Source organism: Pezoporus flaviventris, unplaced genomic scaffold (assembly GCF_033815535.1).
Source record: "Pezoporus flaviventris isolate CSIRO_AGI_PZ_B2104156 unplaced genomic scaffold, CSIRO_AGI_Pfla_v1 ptg000083l, whole genome shotgun sequence".
In the NCBI taxonomy this organism is placed as follows: Eukaryota; Metazoa; Chordata; class Aves; order Psittaciformes; family Psittacidae; genus Pezoporus; species Pezoporus flaviventris.
In genome coordinates this window covers 248084-262337 of record NW_026892631.1, presented here as the reverse complement: position 1 = coordinate 262337, position 14254 = coordinate 248084, and the positions used below count along the sequence as shown (strand labels likewise).

At 35.6% G+C, this 14254-nt stretch overlaps 1 protein-coding gene across 4 annotated transcripts in view; it reads left to right on the top strand.

The window, feature by feature from the left end:
• The window catches only part of USH2A (usherin), a 372149-nt gene that overhangs the window by 177918 nt on the left and 179977 nt on the right, over positions 1 to 14254 (top strand). For all 4 annotated transcript variants that reach the window (XR_009747198.1, XM_061475268.1, XM_061475270.1 and 1 more), the window contains exons 33-35: positions 6761 to 6920; positions 7407 to 7578; positions 11858 to 12005. Coding sequence is in view for 3 of the 4 variants with exons in the window: in XM_061475268.1 (XP_061331252.1) it covers positions 6761 to 6920; positions 7407 to 7578; positions 11858 to 12005 (480 nt within the window). In the remaining variant the exon portion in view is untranslated. The remainder of the gene's footprint in view (positions 1 to 6760; positions 6921 to 7406; positions 7579 to 11857; positions 12006 to 14254) is intronic.

Sequence of the window (14254 nt, the reverse complement as noted above, 5' to 3'; positions counted from 1 at the left end):
TGAGTGGAGGGCAAGGACACCCTGGAAAAGCATAGAATCATAGGATTGTTAAGGTTGGAAGAGACTTTAAAGCTTATCCAGTTCCAACCCTCTGCCACAGGCAGGGACACCTCACACTAGAGCAGGTTGCTCCAAGCCTCATTCAACCTGGCCTTGAACACTGCCAGGGATGGGGCAGCCACAGCTTCTCTGGGCACCGTGTGCCAGGGCCTTTCCACCCTCACAGGGAAGGATCTCTTCTTAATATATAATCTAAATCTCCCCTCTGTCAGTTTAAAGCTATTCCCCCTTGTCCTGTCACTACAGGCCCTTGTCAAAAACCCCTCTTTCTTGTAGGTACCCTATAGGTATTGGAAGACTTAGAAGGTCTCCGCAGAGCCTTCTCCAGGCTGAACAAGCCCACCTCTCTCAGTCTACATTCATAGCAGAGGTGCTCCAGCCCTCTGCACATCTTCATGTATTCATTCAAGTATTCATTCAAGTATTCATTCAAGTATTCATTTGGGCAGGTCCAGCTCCCTATTATGTAAAGTACTTACAGTAGCTATCTCAGGGACATGCTTTAAAACAAAAGACTGGTATTGTTGTATTCCAACTTTTGCAATAGGAAAGGAATAATATGCATGTTTAATTAAAAAGATATGTACCTTGCTAGGGTAAGATTTAAATTAGTTGTTTTACCACCCCCCCCCCCCCCCAGCAAAAAATGAAACACAATAATCAGGAATAGATGCTAATTCAGCCTTGTGAATTGTTCAGGATGGAACATAACATTTGAGGGATGAATTTGTGCTCGAAGTAGTACAAGAGTTTGGGCTGATAAAATGTCAGAAAGGTTTTCCGTGCAACAGTTAATGGTTCTAAGAGACACTTGGTTCCAAGAGACACTGTTATAAATGTGAAAACAAATAGACTTCATAATCTTTGCTGTTAAGACATAATTATAGCTAAAAGCATTAAAGTACTTTGGAACTACTACTTTTCCAAAGGTGGAACTGCAGTACTGTATTTCTACCACATGCATGTAATGTCTTCATTAATTATTTGAAATACTGGCAAACTGAAGTTTTCAAAGAGCCTTTCTGCTGTGGTTTAAGCCCAGCTGGTAACTCAGAACCATGCAGCCGCTCACTCACTTCCTCCCTTCCACTCCCCCCCTCCCCCCCCCCCACTGAAAAGTGCTTGATTGGAGTAAACATTACTTAGCAACTACTAAAAACATTGGTGTTATCAGTGTTGTTCTCAGACTGAAGTTGGAAACACAGCACTGCACCAGCTGCTAAGAAGGAGAAAAATGACTATCACAGCTGAAACCAGGACACTTTACACCTTTGTTTCAAAGGTTTTTTATTCTTGAATATATCTTTTTTACACAGTCCAACATAGGACTGTCATGTTTTTGCTGCTCCCATATGACACACGGCTATACTCTTTAATTCCTCAGAAGGGGGCCTGGAAGTTACACCTTTCCTGAATTCTTCTGAAGCGTATAAATCTCAAATGAAATGAGGATTTACTGCTTTATGAGTAATTTGGAAAAAATTCAGCAATATTTACTGCTGAGGGAAGAGCTTATAAAACTCATCAGTATTTCTTGGACAGCTAGAAGCAAAGTTGGTTTGTCCAATATGCCATTGTGTCAAAGACTTTGCTGGTTAGGTAACAGAACAACAGCTTATGGTGCTTCCTGGAAATCATTATTTGTGACCCTGAGTTTATTTATCTGTATTTCTTGCCCTTGTTTTTAGTGGCTTCAAAAAAATTCTCTTAATTGTCATTTTGGAACATTCATAATTATCAATTAATATCCAGCAGAATTTGCTGTTTCTTCAATTCATTGGCCAGTTCCACATGTGAAAGGCCGTTCACTGCTTGTTGGTACAATTAGGTATATGAGCACACTGTTTCCCGGGGCTTGTTTGAGTTGCCTGAAGTAGGCAAGTGGTGTCATTTGTGATGCCGTTTTTTCCTGAAATATTGAGTGATGAGTGGGATGGCATGGGATTCACAAGAATTCTATGAAGATGGAGCATTAATATAATGCTTTCCAGAGAAGATTGTACATTAGCACTGGTTCTTCTAGAGTCAATATAATTAAGTGATTGGTGGTTTATAAATACAGAAAGCAGCATGTACTCTACTAAAAGTTATATATGAATTGTTGCTTGCTTTCAGAAAATGTCGGGAGGGAAAGAACCACTAATGGTATCTGATGGAGTAAGCCTGATAATATGATCTTGGCACTTACTTTATGAATTTGATTTTATTTTTTGATAGTGTATAAAGATCAGATAGGGATATTCTTGTATTTGGTGATGCAGATTTATGGTCCCAAAGGGTTTGCCTTCTAATTAAAAATTAAGTTACTCTGAGGTAATTTAACAAACTATGAGAAAGAAGATGAGAGAACAGAATAAGGGTGTGAGTAATGAGCTGAAGTAGTCGTACAGTCTACCTACAATAATAATGTGGTGATTGGAATTCTTTGGAAGTGTTTCATCTTTATACTCTCTCAGCAGGTTTTCTTTGTTGTGCTGCTAACAACCCCTTGCTGCTGTATTATTTTCCTTTGAATATAGCTGTGGGATAGCTATTGTCTCAATTATTTTACTAAGAGAAACTATGTAGGGTTCCTTACACAAGTCACATTTCAGCTGAGTGCTCACCAAGACAGGACATTGCCATTTCTGGTCCTTACAGTCAATGCCTGAAACTAGGGAGAGTGGAAATAGGGTGGAAGAGAAATAGGAAAGAAGGGTATGTGACTCTTGCTGTAAATGTGAATACAAAATGCTGCATGTTACAGATAAATGAAAACATTATAGACATTAATACTGTACTACTTTTTAACTGTGGTGTGCTCTGACATCTTGATAGTAAACTGAAGTTCCTAAATCTCTGATTTTGGGCTTGGGTTTTTTTTTACTCTAGTAACAATGTTTTTCTTCTCTATCTTAGAAACATCTCTCAAATTCCATGCTAAAAGTAGCACTGTAGTGTTGCATATTATCTTTCAATGACTACCCATTAAATTTGATCAAAGCAAAGTGAGTGTTCTTATTGACCATGCAAACAGAGTCATTCTTTATTCTTTCTGTCTCATGCATCGATTGTGTTATAAGACCTTATGCTGGTGGTTATTAGAAACTAGATATACACCAAGCACTGTAGTTAGATTTATCATGATATTTAAGATAGTTGCTTTGGTTAGTGTGGCAAGTTCTACATATACCACATATATAATAAATGTAGCGGTATGCGAATGTCGATGTTAATGATAGACACTATAGTTAGCATTTCTCTTGCTGATATGTGAGTTAGAATTTAGTTTGTTTGTATCGCCCCCAGGGTCAAAGAGATGGAAAGACAGGTTGGGCCCTTCCCCTTCTCCTCCCCTGCCCTTCTTCTTCCTCCCCTCCACCTCTATCTTTGGGGAAAGGAAATAATGGGTTTTAAACAGGTATGTGGTGATTTAGTTTAGCTTTATTTTGTTCTGGTTTTGATTTTTTCTGGCTACCTGCTACCTTAATAGAATGATTTGAGGGAATCTTGTGCCCTTTAGGAAGTCTCTTTTTTTTTGTTTACTCTTTAGTGCTCTTTGCCCTTCTGAATCCAGAAATGAGTACAAGACCAAATCCCAAATTTAGGCTTTTCTCATAATTTTTAAGTTTATATTTGTTTTGATAAGAAGTGATTTAGAAGAGTAGTTATTGTAAAATCGCAATAAAAAGCATTTGAAATTATTTTAAAGTAATGCAAGAGACCCGGAATTATGGAATACACAGGAATATAGCTTGATCAAGCGAATGTGTAAAAAAGCTTTCAGCTTTTGCTGTGAGTTAAAAAGAAAATAACTGTCTGCTTATTGGGTTGATTCTGTAAATCGAGATCAATTAAATTCTTCCAGCAACAGCATGAAATCAATCGTAAAATAACAAATAAACACATAACATAACTCATACCCTATATTGTAAATGATGGTTTGTTTGACATTAATCACTGGGGTGCATTTTCCTGTAACACATTTCTGGATAATGCTTGTGGATCCATTTCTAATGTGTTTGAGAGGGATCTGTTTATCATGTCCACAATTGCTGTATTTGATCTTATGCAAATCATGCAATCAAGCAAATGGAAAGCAAGGCATTGTTGCTAGAGGACCTTGACAAATGGTGTCTTTGTAGTTTTAAGAACCTCCTCCCTTATTGTTCAGATTTATGTTTGTATCTGTAGTTTTTGAATTCACTGATCCATTTTGAAACCCTTTGAACTTTAAATAGGAAAATATCTGCCAAATCAGATTGTGACAAATAACTGCAGTAATTATAATATGATTTCTGTTGTTCAGTTTGTCAGTTTCTGGTTCTAACCTTTTAGAAATACTACTTACACTGTATTCATGGACACATCCAAACCTTGATGAAGTCTATGGATTTTCCTTGACTGCAAAGCTCATGCTTTGAGTGGCATTGCTATGTCTCTAATTACTGTGTTTACTTCTACTGCTCCCACTAACAGTTTTTCTTTTTAGACTTTATCCCAGCTAAATCTTTAGATTCCATTGAAGCATTCTATTCAACATTTATTAATCAAAATACATTAGCAGTATTAAAAATCAAGAAAAGGAATACACATCTTTGATCCTGTTGTTTTTTCCATTCCAGGCACTGTGATGCACATAGTAACTTGCAGTCACTTATTTTTTTCAGGGAGGGAAATGAAACATATTCCATTCTCTTCATCTGTGACAAAGTTCCTCCCTCTTCAAATTTGACTAGATATTTCCAGAAACTCTTACGCATGCAAGTAGTCTCACCAGCTACTGTGTGCATCAACTCTGGGTTTCAGTACAAGCTACCTATTTTAAAAAACAGTTCCTTAAAGGAGAGAAAAATACTGCTCTCCAACCGCTATCACAAATCTGTGTACAAGGAAAACAGTGTTCGCCACAAATAAATGGAAAAAGATAGATCCACTTCTTTTTCTCTTCTCCCTTCCCCTGTGTTTTATTTGCCCTGCTAAGTGAAGCCACACAATGTAGTTTCATTTCAGAGAAGAATGTGTGCTCATTATTTACAAGGATATGAATTAAATAGCTGCATGGATTGCTTTCAGCTGTTCCTTTTATGATTGCTAAAAGTAAAATCCTTCTTATCACTTGCTTGCCCACCCGGAACATGGAATATCTCATACTTGTGTCACAGACTTCCATCTCCATTTGTACTTTCTGTGACTTCTCAGATGGCAGCTGCAAAGAAGAAGGTGTACACTAATGAGGGCAATACCGTCGGTACAGTGTGTGGAGTTTACTTTCTCCTCTTGCTGAGCCAGCTTGAGCACCTGCTCTGGAGTGTGCTTTCCCCCTCTCACCCGCATAAGCACTGCTTAACCCTGGTAGAATCAGACCCATTATGTTGATTAAACATGTCACTGTGTTACAGGCATTCACTTGATGATTTTTTTTATATTTTTTTTAACTCACACTTTGCCATGTGCTCTATAGTGCAACGCCACTGAATGATACTGCCTTTTCAGTAGTACCAGTTCATTCTCTCCTCACACACAGTGGAGTAAATCAGAAGGAATTCCATTCCAGCAGGGGCTGGGGACATTATATGAGGAGAAAACTAACAAGAAAGAACTTGGGTCTATACCATTTCTGCTTTAGTGATGTTTTTGTCATCGATCTCTTAATTTGTGCTCATCAGTATTTTTACACAAAATGATAACGATATTATTTGGCTGTGAGGTCGCCTGCATTTGTTGTGTCTTGAGAAACCCACAACTTTTCTGGCATACTAAAATGTCTATCTATAACGTCTTCATTTTACTTGTATACCTTAATACTGTTGCCAAAAGCTCAATTAGAAATTCCTTCTTAAAGGATTTGCTCATTAAAATTCTGTGATTTGTATTTTAATATAAAAAATAAAAGAAAAAGGTTAGACAATTATGTCTGCATTACTTTCCCACTATAATTTTTCTGACAAACATTCCTTTATTGGTATAGGGAAGAATATATGAGGCTGAAGAGCTTTTAGAATATTTATTCAGCAAAGTTGCTACGTTTTAGTCACCATTTTCTGTTGTAATTGGAATAGCTTCATAAAAAATTACCATTTAATAGTTGTATTGCTATAGCATTAGACAGGTTGTCTTTAGTGAAATAAGTATTACAAATGTTTGTCATTCGTGCAGCTGAAGACAGGCAAAGAAAGAACTGACCGGTATGAGTGGTGGCAACAATGAATTTCCTTTGTGTTCATGCTTATAATGAAATCTGCATGAAGTGAATCCTTGTATGTATTATTGCTTGACGTTCATTTACCATACGTCATGTTTTTAAACAAAATGCAACCTGGCTGTGTTAATGAACCTGTACTTGTTTTTCCATTAATTTGATTTGATTTAATCATCTTAAAGGTGTTCATTTGCCACTGTAGAGAATTGATGTAGTACATAGCACCTGAGAGGCTAACATCTTTCTTTTTCTTTGGGTGGTGTGCATTTAAGTGTAAATGTACTGTGCAATGAGGTCATCTCAACCAATGCCTGTCCCATAGACCTGTTAATAGTTAAAATTTGCAGTTATTTGCTATTAAACAGCAAATATTCACTCATCTGGGATAAACGTGAAACGTCTAAGACATACAGGTCTCTCTTCCTCTTGATTTTGTGAATTCACTACCCTCCGATAGTTATAAAAAAACAAGGTAAAATTAATATACAAAGTAAACTAATATTCCTTATTTCCCCCTAGATTTAGCTGTTTTTACGCCGCACCAGTTTCTGCTCAGTGCATGCACATTCGCTGGCTGTACAAACAGTTCCCAGGTCACCTTGTTTACAGCACAGCTACCACCGTCTCATGTAGATGCCCCAGTCCTGACGGTTTTGGATCCTAGAACAATATATGTACAGTAAGTAATGATTTCTTCTTTCCTGACAACACAATAGTACATCAGTTTATTCAAGAATTCTAGTGAGTTCAATCAGGGGAAGGGTTTGTGACATAAAATTAAATTTATTATGATTAAATGCATAGAAGTGATTAGTTTAGTGGTTCTGTGAACCTTCTGATTATCACTTGCCAACTTAATTTCCATTTTGTCTTTACGCAATCAGTATAACCTACATATGGGCATAGCCTCTGAAAAACTTCAGTGCAGGATATGTTCTGGTGCTATGCCTGTTTTGTAGCCCCTGCTTTGTGTGTTACTGTAGTCATTTACCTATTAAGTACAAATACTATATTAGAGGTATGCCTTTGACTTATTTTCATGGTTACACAACTATGTTTTCAAATTCTTACAAAAACCCCACAAAGTCCCCTAAACAAAGCATTAAATTTTTCACTGTGGTCTGAATCTTTGCTGGTCTTAATCATGTTTTGCTTTTATTTGCAGATGGAAAGAACCAGTAGCAGCAAATGGAATCCTAGATCGCTATATGATTTATATTGCCAAAAATGAGCAGAATTTCACAAAGTGGAATGTAATCTATAACAGCACAGAACTTTTTCTGGATTTTACTATTCATCAGCTTTTCCCGGGTACTGAATACCTCATAAAACTAGCTGTAAGTTTTAAAGATGTGTAGTAGAGGTGTAAAGTAGTGAAAATTACTCTGATGTGGTTAACATCTTGAATACTTAATGGTTCATGCATCCACTTTGCTTTAACATCTTTCTGAAACCAAGGTGGATGAGCCATCCTGAATAACAAGTGTTTTGTTTCAGAACTGACCCTCAAGAAACATGTATATAATTTAAACACAGAGTTTTTTCAAGGATTAACTGAGAATTTACCAGAAGTATATGAAAGACTTAAAAACTTATATTCAGTAGTTTCTTGTATTTGATTAGTCTTTCACATTTTGTACCATGATAATTTGCTATTTCTTCATAAAATCTGTATGTAGAAAGAAACAGCAGAAAGGAAAAGAGTTCAGTATAAAACAGCAGTTTGTTTATTTAAAACAATATAAAAGTCTTTCGTGTTTTCATTACGTATCTTTCTTACTAGTTTTATTTTATGATGAAATAGAAGAATTTCAGCTCAGTAACAAACTTGAAAATATGTGTATAAAAGCACTGGATTGTCCCTTGTTTTAAGCACACTGTTCATTTTATAACAATACCTATATAAGGATATTTGCTTTGATAAATGCCATAGAAAAATATTCTGCTCTTGATTATGAATAAATTTACATTTATGTAGACTGGGTATGCATTCATTTTTTTCTTAGCATGCTCTTGAATGTTCTAAATATTATACCACAAAAAATAAGCTATCTTCAGGTGATGATAAGGAGATGACTTGAACTTGAAAAAGCAAGGATATTCAGTCTAATTAAAGCTTAGATTCATGTTGAAATTAATTCATTTGTGCCTAGATATTTTGGCATAGTAAATTGTATAGCATATAAAATAGCACCGGGTCCAAAACTAGGGCAGTACTACAACAGGCATTTTATGCCTTTTAGCATAAAAATGGGACTATCAAAAGAATTTGTGCTGTCCTTCACTGTGAGACAGCCCTTCCATTCTTCTGCCCAGCTCCTGGGGGGGGGTGGTACAAGTTGAGAGGATCAGGGGAGAATTAACAGCTAGGATCTGGAGAGCAACTGGGAGTGCTTCTTTTGGTGGCTCTGCCTTGGAACATGGTTAAAACAGGTGTTGTGTGGCCTTTGTTTTTACTTCATCTTGTACAGCTTTTCCATAAGTTACTGAATACACTTTGAGGAATCTTTGATGTTTATATTTTTATTTCCTATTTGATTGGTGGTTTTGATTTGTTTTTTAATATTTTCATTGCATCAGTGGTAACCTGAAAGTAAGAAAAGATAATGTCTTCTGGTGATGGAGATAACCAGATTTACCTGGACAAAATGCAATCATCTGTGATAGGCAGGTTACAAGACCTAAATGTCCTTGCAGCTCTAAAAATGGCAAGTCTAAAAGCGCATGGATGCCCGTTATCTCTGAGATGTGATAGCTTTCTTAAAACATTTGAATCCATTGTATTTAGAACTTGTCAGACTACTTTGACAAGAATGTCATGTTAGGGATTTACAAGTTACAAAGTTTCAGTGTGTACAAATGTCAACATCAAATGTAGCAAAACCATATCACGCACACACACCTGGAAAAAAATTGAATATTTAGTGTTTCACATATAATTTAATAGGAATTACAATAAAACTTTTAAAGTAAAGACAACAATAGAATACCTTCAGCACTGGGAATTAATGCTTGCTTTCTTTGGTTAGAATAAAACAGTTTTATCAGCTTGAACCTTTTTCTTTCTCTTGTTTCACAGGTAATACTAATTTTGTTTTGTATCCATTCAAAAGCTGGCTTTGGTTTACATGAGAAATTTTAAGTTGAGTCATCAAAAGTTGCTGCTTTGAACACAGGAATTGGGATCCTCATCGGCAGAACTGTCAGCACCTCACAGGCTGCTGGCTTTAGCTTTTGTATGACAGGTTAATATAAGTACACTAAGTTAACAAAATGTCTTTGTATGTTCTTACCACTTTTTACAATTTATTCCTGCCATTTAATATGTAGCAGTTGTACTCATAACTAGTGCAACAACTTTTGCAAGCAAATTGACTGCTTCTTTCTAAAAGTCAACTGAGAAGTCTTAAAGTCATGTTTCCATGGATCAGTGCAAAGGAACTTGTTTTTGCTCTGTTCATGCTCTAAGATGCATGAGTGTGAGCCAGGCCAGTTTGAAAGCAAATGAAAAGCTGCAAGGCTGCCTTTAGTAGCCGGGGTGGCACACCCATTTATATGATTTGGGTGTTACTGTGATTCAGCTGTTAAGCTAGTATCTCCTCATGGCTGTGTTTTGTGTCTAAGCCGGCTCTGGTGCTAACAGGAGGATCGCTGTGTGGTGTCTTGTTATATGGTTTGTATCTGTCTTTTGGCTGTCTTGATGCCTAGGTATTTTTGCAAAATTTGCCTCAAATCTGTTTCTTGGTGAAGTTTAGTATGGCATAGTGGGGCTCTATCTAGGTGTGGGATTTCATGGCTTTAAGCATTACTGGATGTGATAGTCTCAGCAATGCCCAGTCTGTTTGGATACACTGATCTAAAAACCCACTGTTTAAAATGTAGATGAGTTTTCTTTCACTGGTTTTTATTAGAAGAATCAGACGCTTCATTCCCCAGCAAGTTTCAGGGGTACACAAATTGAGTTTCACGAAATTCAAGAAATAAATAAATGGGAAGGCTGCTGTTACTGAGACCTTGAATGAAAAAGGGCTCCACTGCTGAGGAAAGCTCAGTGGAACTTGTTTAACAAGGTAATAAGGAGCATGCAAGGAAGAGGTCTTCCAGAGCTGGTGTTTTCAGTTTCTTCATTAAGCCAATAGAAGTGAAATAATTTGAAGAATAGTTTGCATTTTCTGGAAGGATAATGTTCTTACATATTTTCCTAAACAAAATGCTAACAATTATCTGAGCATTGCCTGACTATTTTAAACACTATCATGTTTAAAGTAAATGCCATTTTCAGATGTTTCCAAAACTGAGGTTGCATTCTTTCATCTTTATTAGATAGCCCAGACTGAACACAATCTGTAGTTGTGTTGGGAGTATAATTTCCAGTGACATTAACACAATCTTGGTATATAAAATAGTCTCTCATTTACAAACAGTTGTTACTTTTACCCATGGGTAAATAATTAGCATACACTTTTGGAGCAGGGTAGGAAAGATGTTGACTGGTCTCTGATTTGAAACACACTGGAAAATGGGCAATTCAAGCTAATCCTTCCAAATAAAATATACTAGCTTGAAAGAAACATTTCTGGAGATCTGGGCAATGTTATATTTTCTTTATGTGCAGGGCACACACTTCAGCACATAAGCAACTCCTAAAAAAGAGATGATTCCATAAGCTTTAATTAGAAGTATGTCTGAATCTGGATCTTTGTTGAGTTCAGGTTTTGATTTATTTTATTTCTAAACAAACAATAAGCTAAGGAATCTTTAAATCCAGTACAGAGTTTCTATATTCTTGTTCAGGTTTGTTTTTTTTTTTTTTAACTTCTGTAAGAACTCCTGTCTCTTTTCACTCATCTTAGTGCAAGTAATTGGAAAACCAGTACATGTAGACACCGTAGCTGTGGAGTCTTATGTGTAAAAATGTAAAACTTTAAAAGCTTGTTGTGAGGCGATATGCACATTTATTTTTTGCACATTGTATTTTTTCTTAATCAAGCAAAATATAAAACTAGTGTAATCCATCTTTCTTGTCTGGTAACTGAAATACAAATGATTTGACTTTATGATTCATAAACATGTAGCAATAACTGTTACATACTGATTTATAATAGTGTTTTTTCATTCTTTTAATTGCACTTGCACATAACTGTGTGCTTTCATGAAGGGCAGAACTGTCTGAATGGCATGTTTTTCTCAATGACTATTCATCAAGATGATTTCAGTGCATTGAGAGTTGGTCAGTATATTCTTTATCTGGAACTTGTGTCAATTTGATCAGTTTTGCACTGTAAATGATACCTTTTGTATTCCTTTTTTTTTTTTTTTTTTTACTGTTATTACAAAAGCAGTGGAAAACTAGTTGTAATTATGACTCACACTTAAATGCAAACTACTGCAAGTCAGACATTAGTATAATGTTTCAGCTACATTCTACCTAAAATCTAAATATCATATGTAGCGCATCTTGTTGCTTAAAAAGAAGTAAACAAATCCATGCTAAGAAAAGAATCTTCACACACTTAATTTAAATGTGTAAAAATTCTAAAACTTCACAGAAAAGCATTTCTAAAATCACTGGCAATACATTAAAATATGTTTATTTGTTTTGATTCATATTTTAAGGCTTGCACTGCAGGTGGATGTTCAATAAGCGAAGCTAGCACAGCTATAACAGATGAGAGTACACCAGAAGGTGTTCCTGCTCCAAAAGCCCAGTCATACTCATCTGACTCCTTTAACATCTCATGGACTAAGCCTGAGTATCCGAATGGTAAGTGAACTCTTCTAGCCTCAAGTTAAAAAGATGATTAGTAAAGGTAAATTAATATTCTAAATGGCAGCTTATATGTGGTGCTTAATTTTTAATGATCATTTTAGCACATAAAATACCTGAGATAGTATCTTGTCTGCAGCTAAGAAATTGTGGGGTTTCAGCCTATCGCATGGTTTTAGTGGCTCAAAAGTGCTCCCTTTTGATAGTTTGTGTGTATTGCATCTCATTGTTTAACGTTTTCCAGGAGAACTGAGCTGAGGAATAGGCATTCTTGGAGAATATCAGTCTAGGATGTTGAATTCACCTTCCAATAAAATATTAATTTCTTTTACATTAATTGATAAGTAATATTAGATTTGTGTTATACGCAGTTCTTTTGAAGGTGTACATTTCCCTGGCTGTGGAAGCTAAATAATATACTTTCTTTAGTTTAGAAATGATTTCCACTGTGAAATATACGTGTGTATAAACCTTTTGGGAAGATTTTACATTTCTAACACTACTGCACAGTATCATGTGGTGTTGGAATTCACCTTGATTTTATTATCCTGTATGTAACAGTTTAAAGCACAACAGAGGATGTTATATAGACAGAAAATCACTGAGAAAATCACTGAATTTAAAGCAACAGATTTTTTTTTATTAGCTTATCATATTCATATATATAAATTATTTCTTACAGTGGTTTTACGTGAGTTTAATTTTTCCCCTGCAAGTTCTTCCCCACCTTCAACTGTTTGGCGCAGCACATCCTACTTGTAAAACTTCACTACAAGGCACTTTAAATAATCCCCCCAAAATTGCTAATTATAAAAGGTACATATATGTAATATTCTGTAAGGTCTTACGTTGCTTTTAGAAAGAAATAAGAGTATGTTGCCTGTTGTTAAATAATGTAGTGGATAATTTGTGATTCTTTATGTAGGAGTCATGTTGGAAGTTTTTGCCTCCTAGCACTTTAAAAACCCTCTAACCCTGTATCTAAAATTCCATATGTGGCAAAAACTTAGAGGAAGACAAAGAGGAAGAAAAAAGGGGAGGGGTAAAGGATGTGGATGCAGGGAGTGAGAAAGGAAGGCAGAAAGATCATATATGTGGTTTAGTGGCTAAAATCTGAATAATTTTACATGTAATAGTTCATGTCATGAACTGATCCTACTACCCCTTCTTTACTGTGGGGAAAAAATCCAAGTAGTTTAGACAGTGGCTTAACTATTCAAATAAATATATATACATACATTTGTTTATACATGCATTTCAACGACACAGAAGATAAAGACCTATAGTTTGATAACTGAATTTCCACAAGCTCCATTAAAACAACTAAAACTTGGGAATACATGCCTACATTTGCACATTGTTTCTTATTGCTAATACAATATTTACTACGTACAGCTTAGCTCTCCTTTGAAATACAACAAATAGGTTATTAGGAAACAGCTGAGGGTGTTAGTACACCCTCAACGAAAAATAACTGGGCTGCAGTTTTGGCTGAATGTAAGGCTAATTTGTATTATTTTGTGGGAAAAAAAAAATATTTCATTTCATAGAAAAACGTGAAACAATACACTTAATTCTTTGTTAAAAGTTGCTTCAGGAATGTTATTTATGTACCAGGTAGAGAAAAAAGACATTTGGAAGATGATACACTGAATGTATTTGTAATATGCACATTTTCTTTTGTCTTATTTTTAAACCAGCAATAAAATGGTTGGTGGTGCATGGCACAGAGTTATGCCACTTCACAGCAGAGCCCTCTATTTCTGTCACATAAATATCACATATGTGGATAGTGTAATATAAGCGATATTGACCATTTAGTTGAGCGTAAGATATGGAGAGGCTTGTGAAATGATTACTAGATGATCTTTAAGTTCCCTTCCGAACCTAACCATTCTATGATTATGTGAAATGACATGCAGCATCAGATACTCTGTTTTGAGCCTCCACTATTCTAGTGGTCTCAATAAAGAATAATATATTCTTTATAACATACGTATTACAGTCTTACCATATAGTTATAGATAAAATTATGTCTTGATCTGAACTGTATCTTCCAAGGCTATATGGAATTTGTGTGGGAAATATTAGGTATAGTAATTAGTTATTCAGTGAACTAATCCAGTACTTGTTCCTGAAAATGCTTGTGCTTGTGAGAGAAGATTTGTGCTTGTAGTCAGTAAAATCTACATAGATAAAAGTACATTGTCCTAAGATTTGACTTCTAGATTGTACCTGAAGAGTAA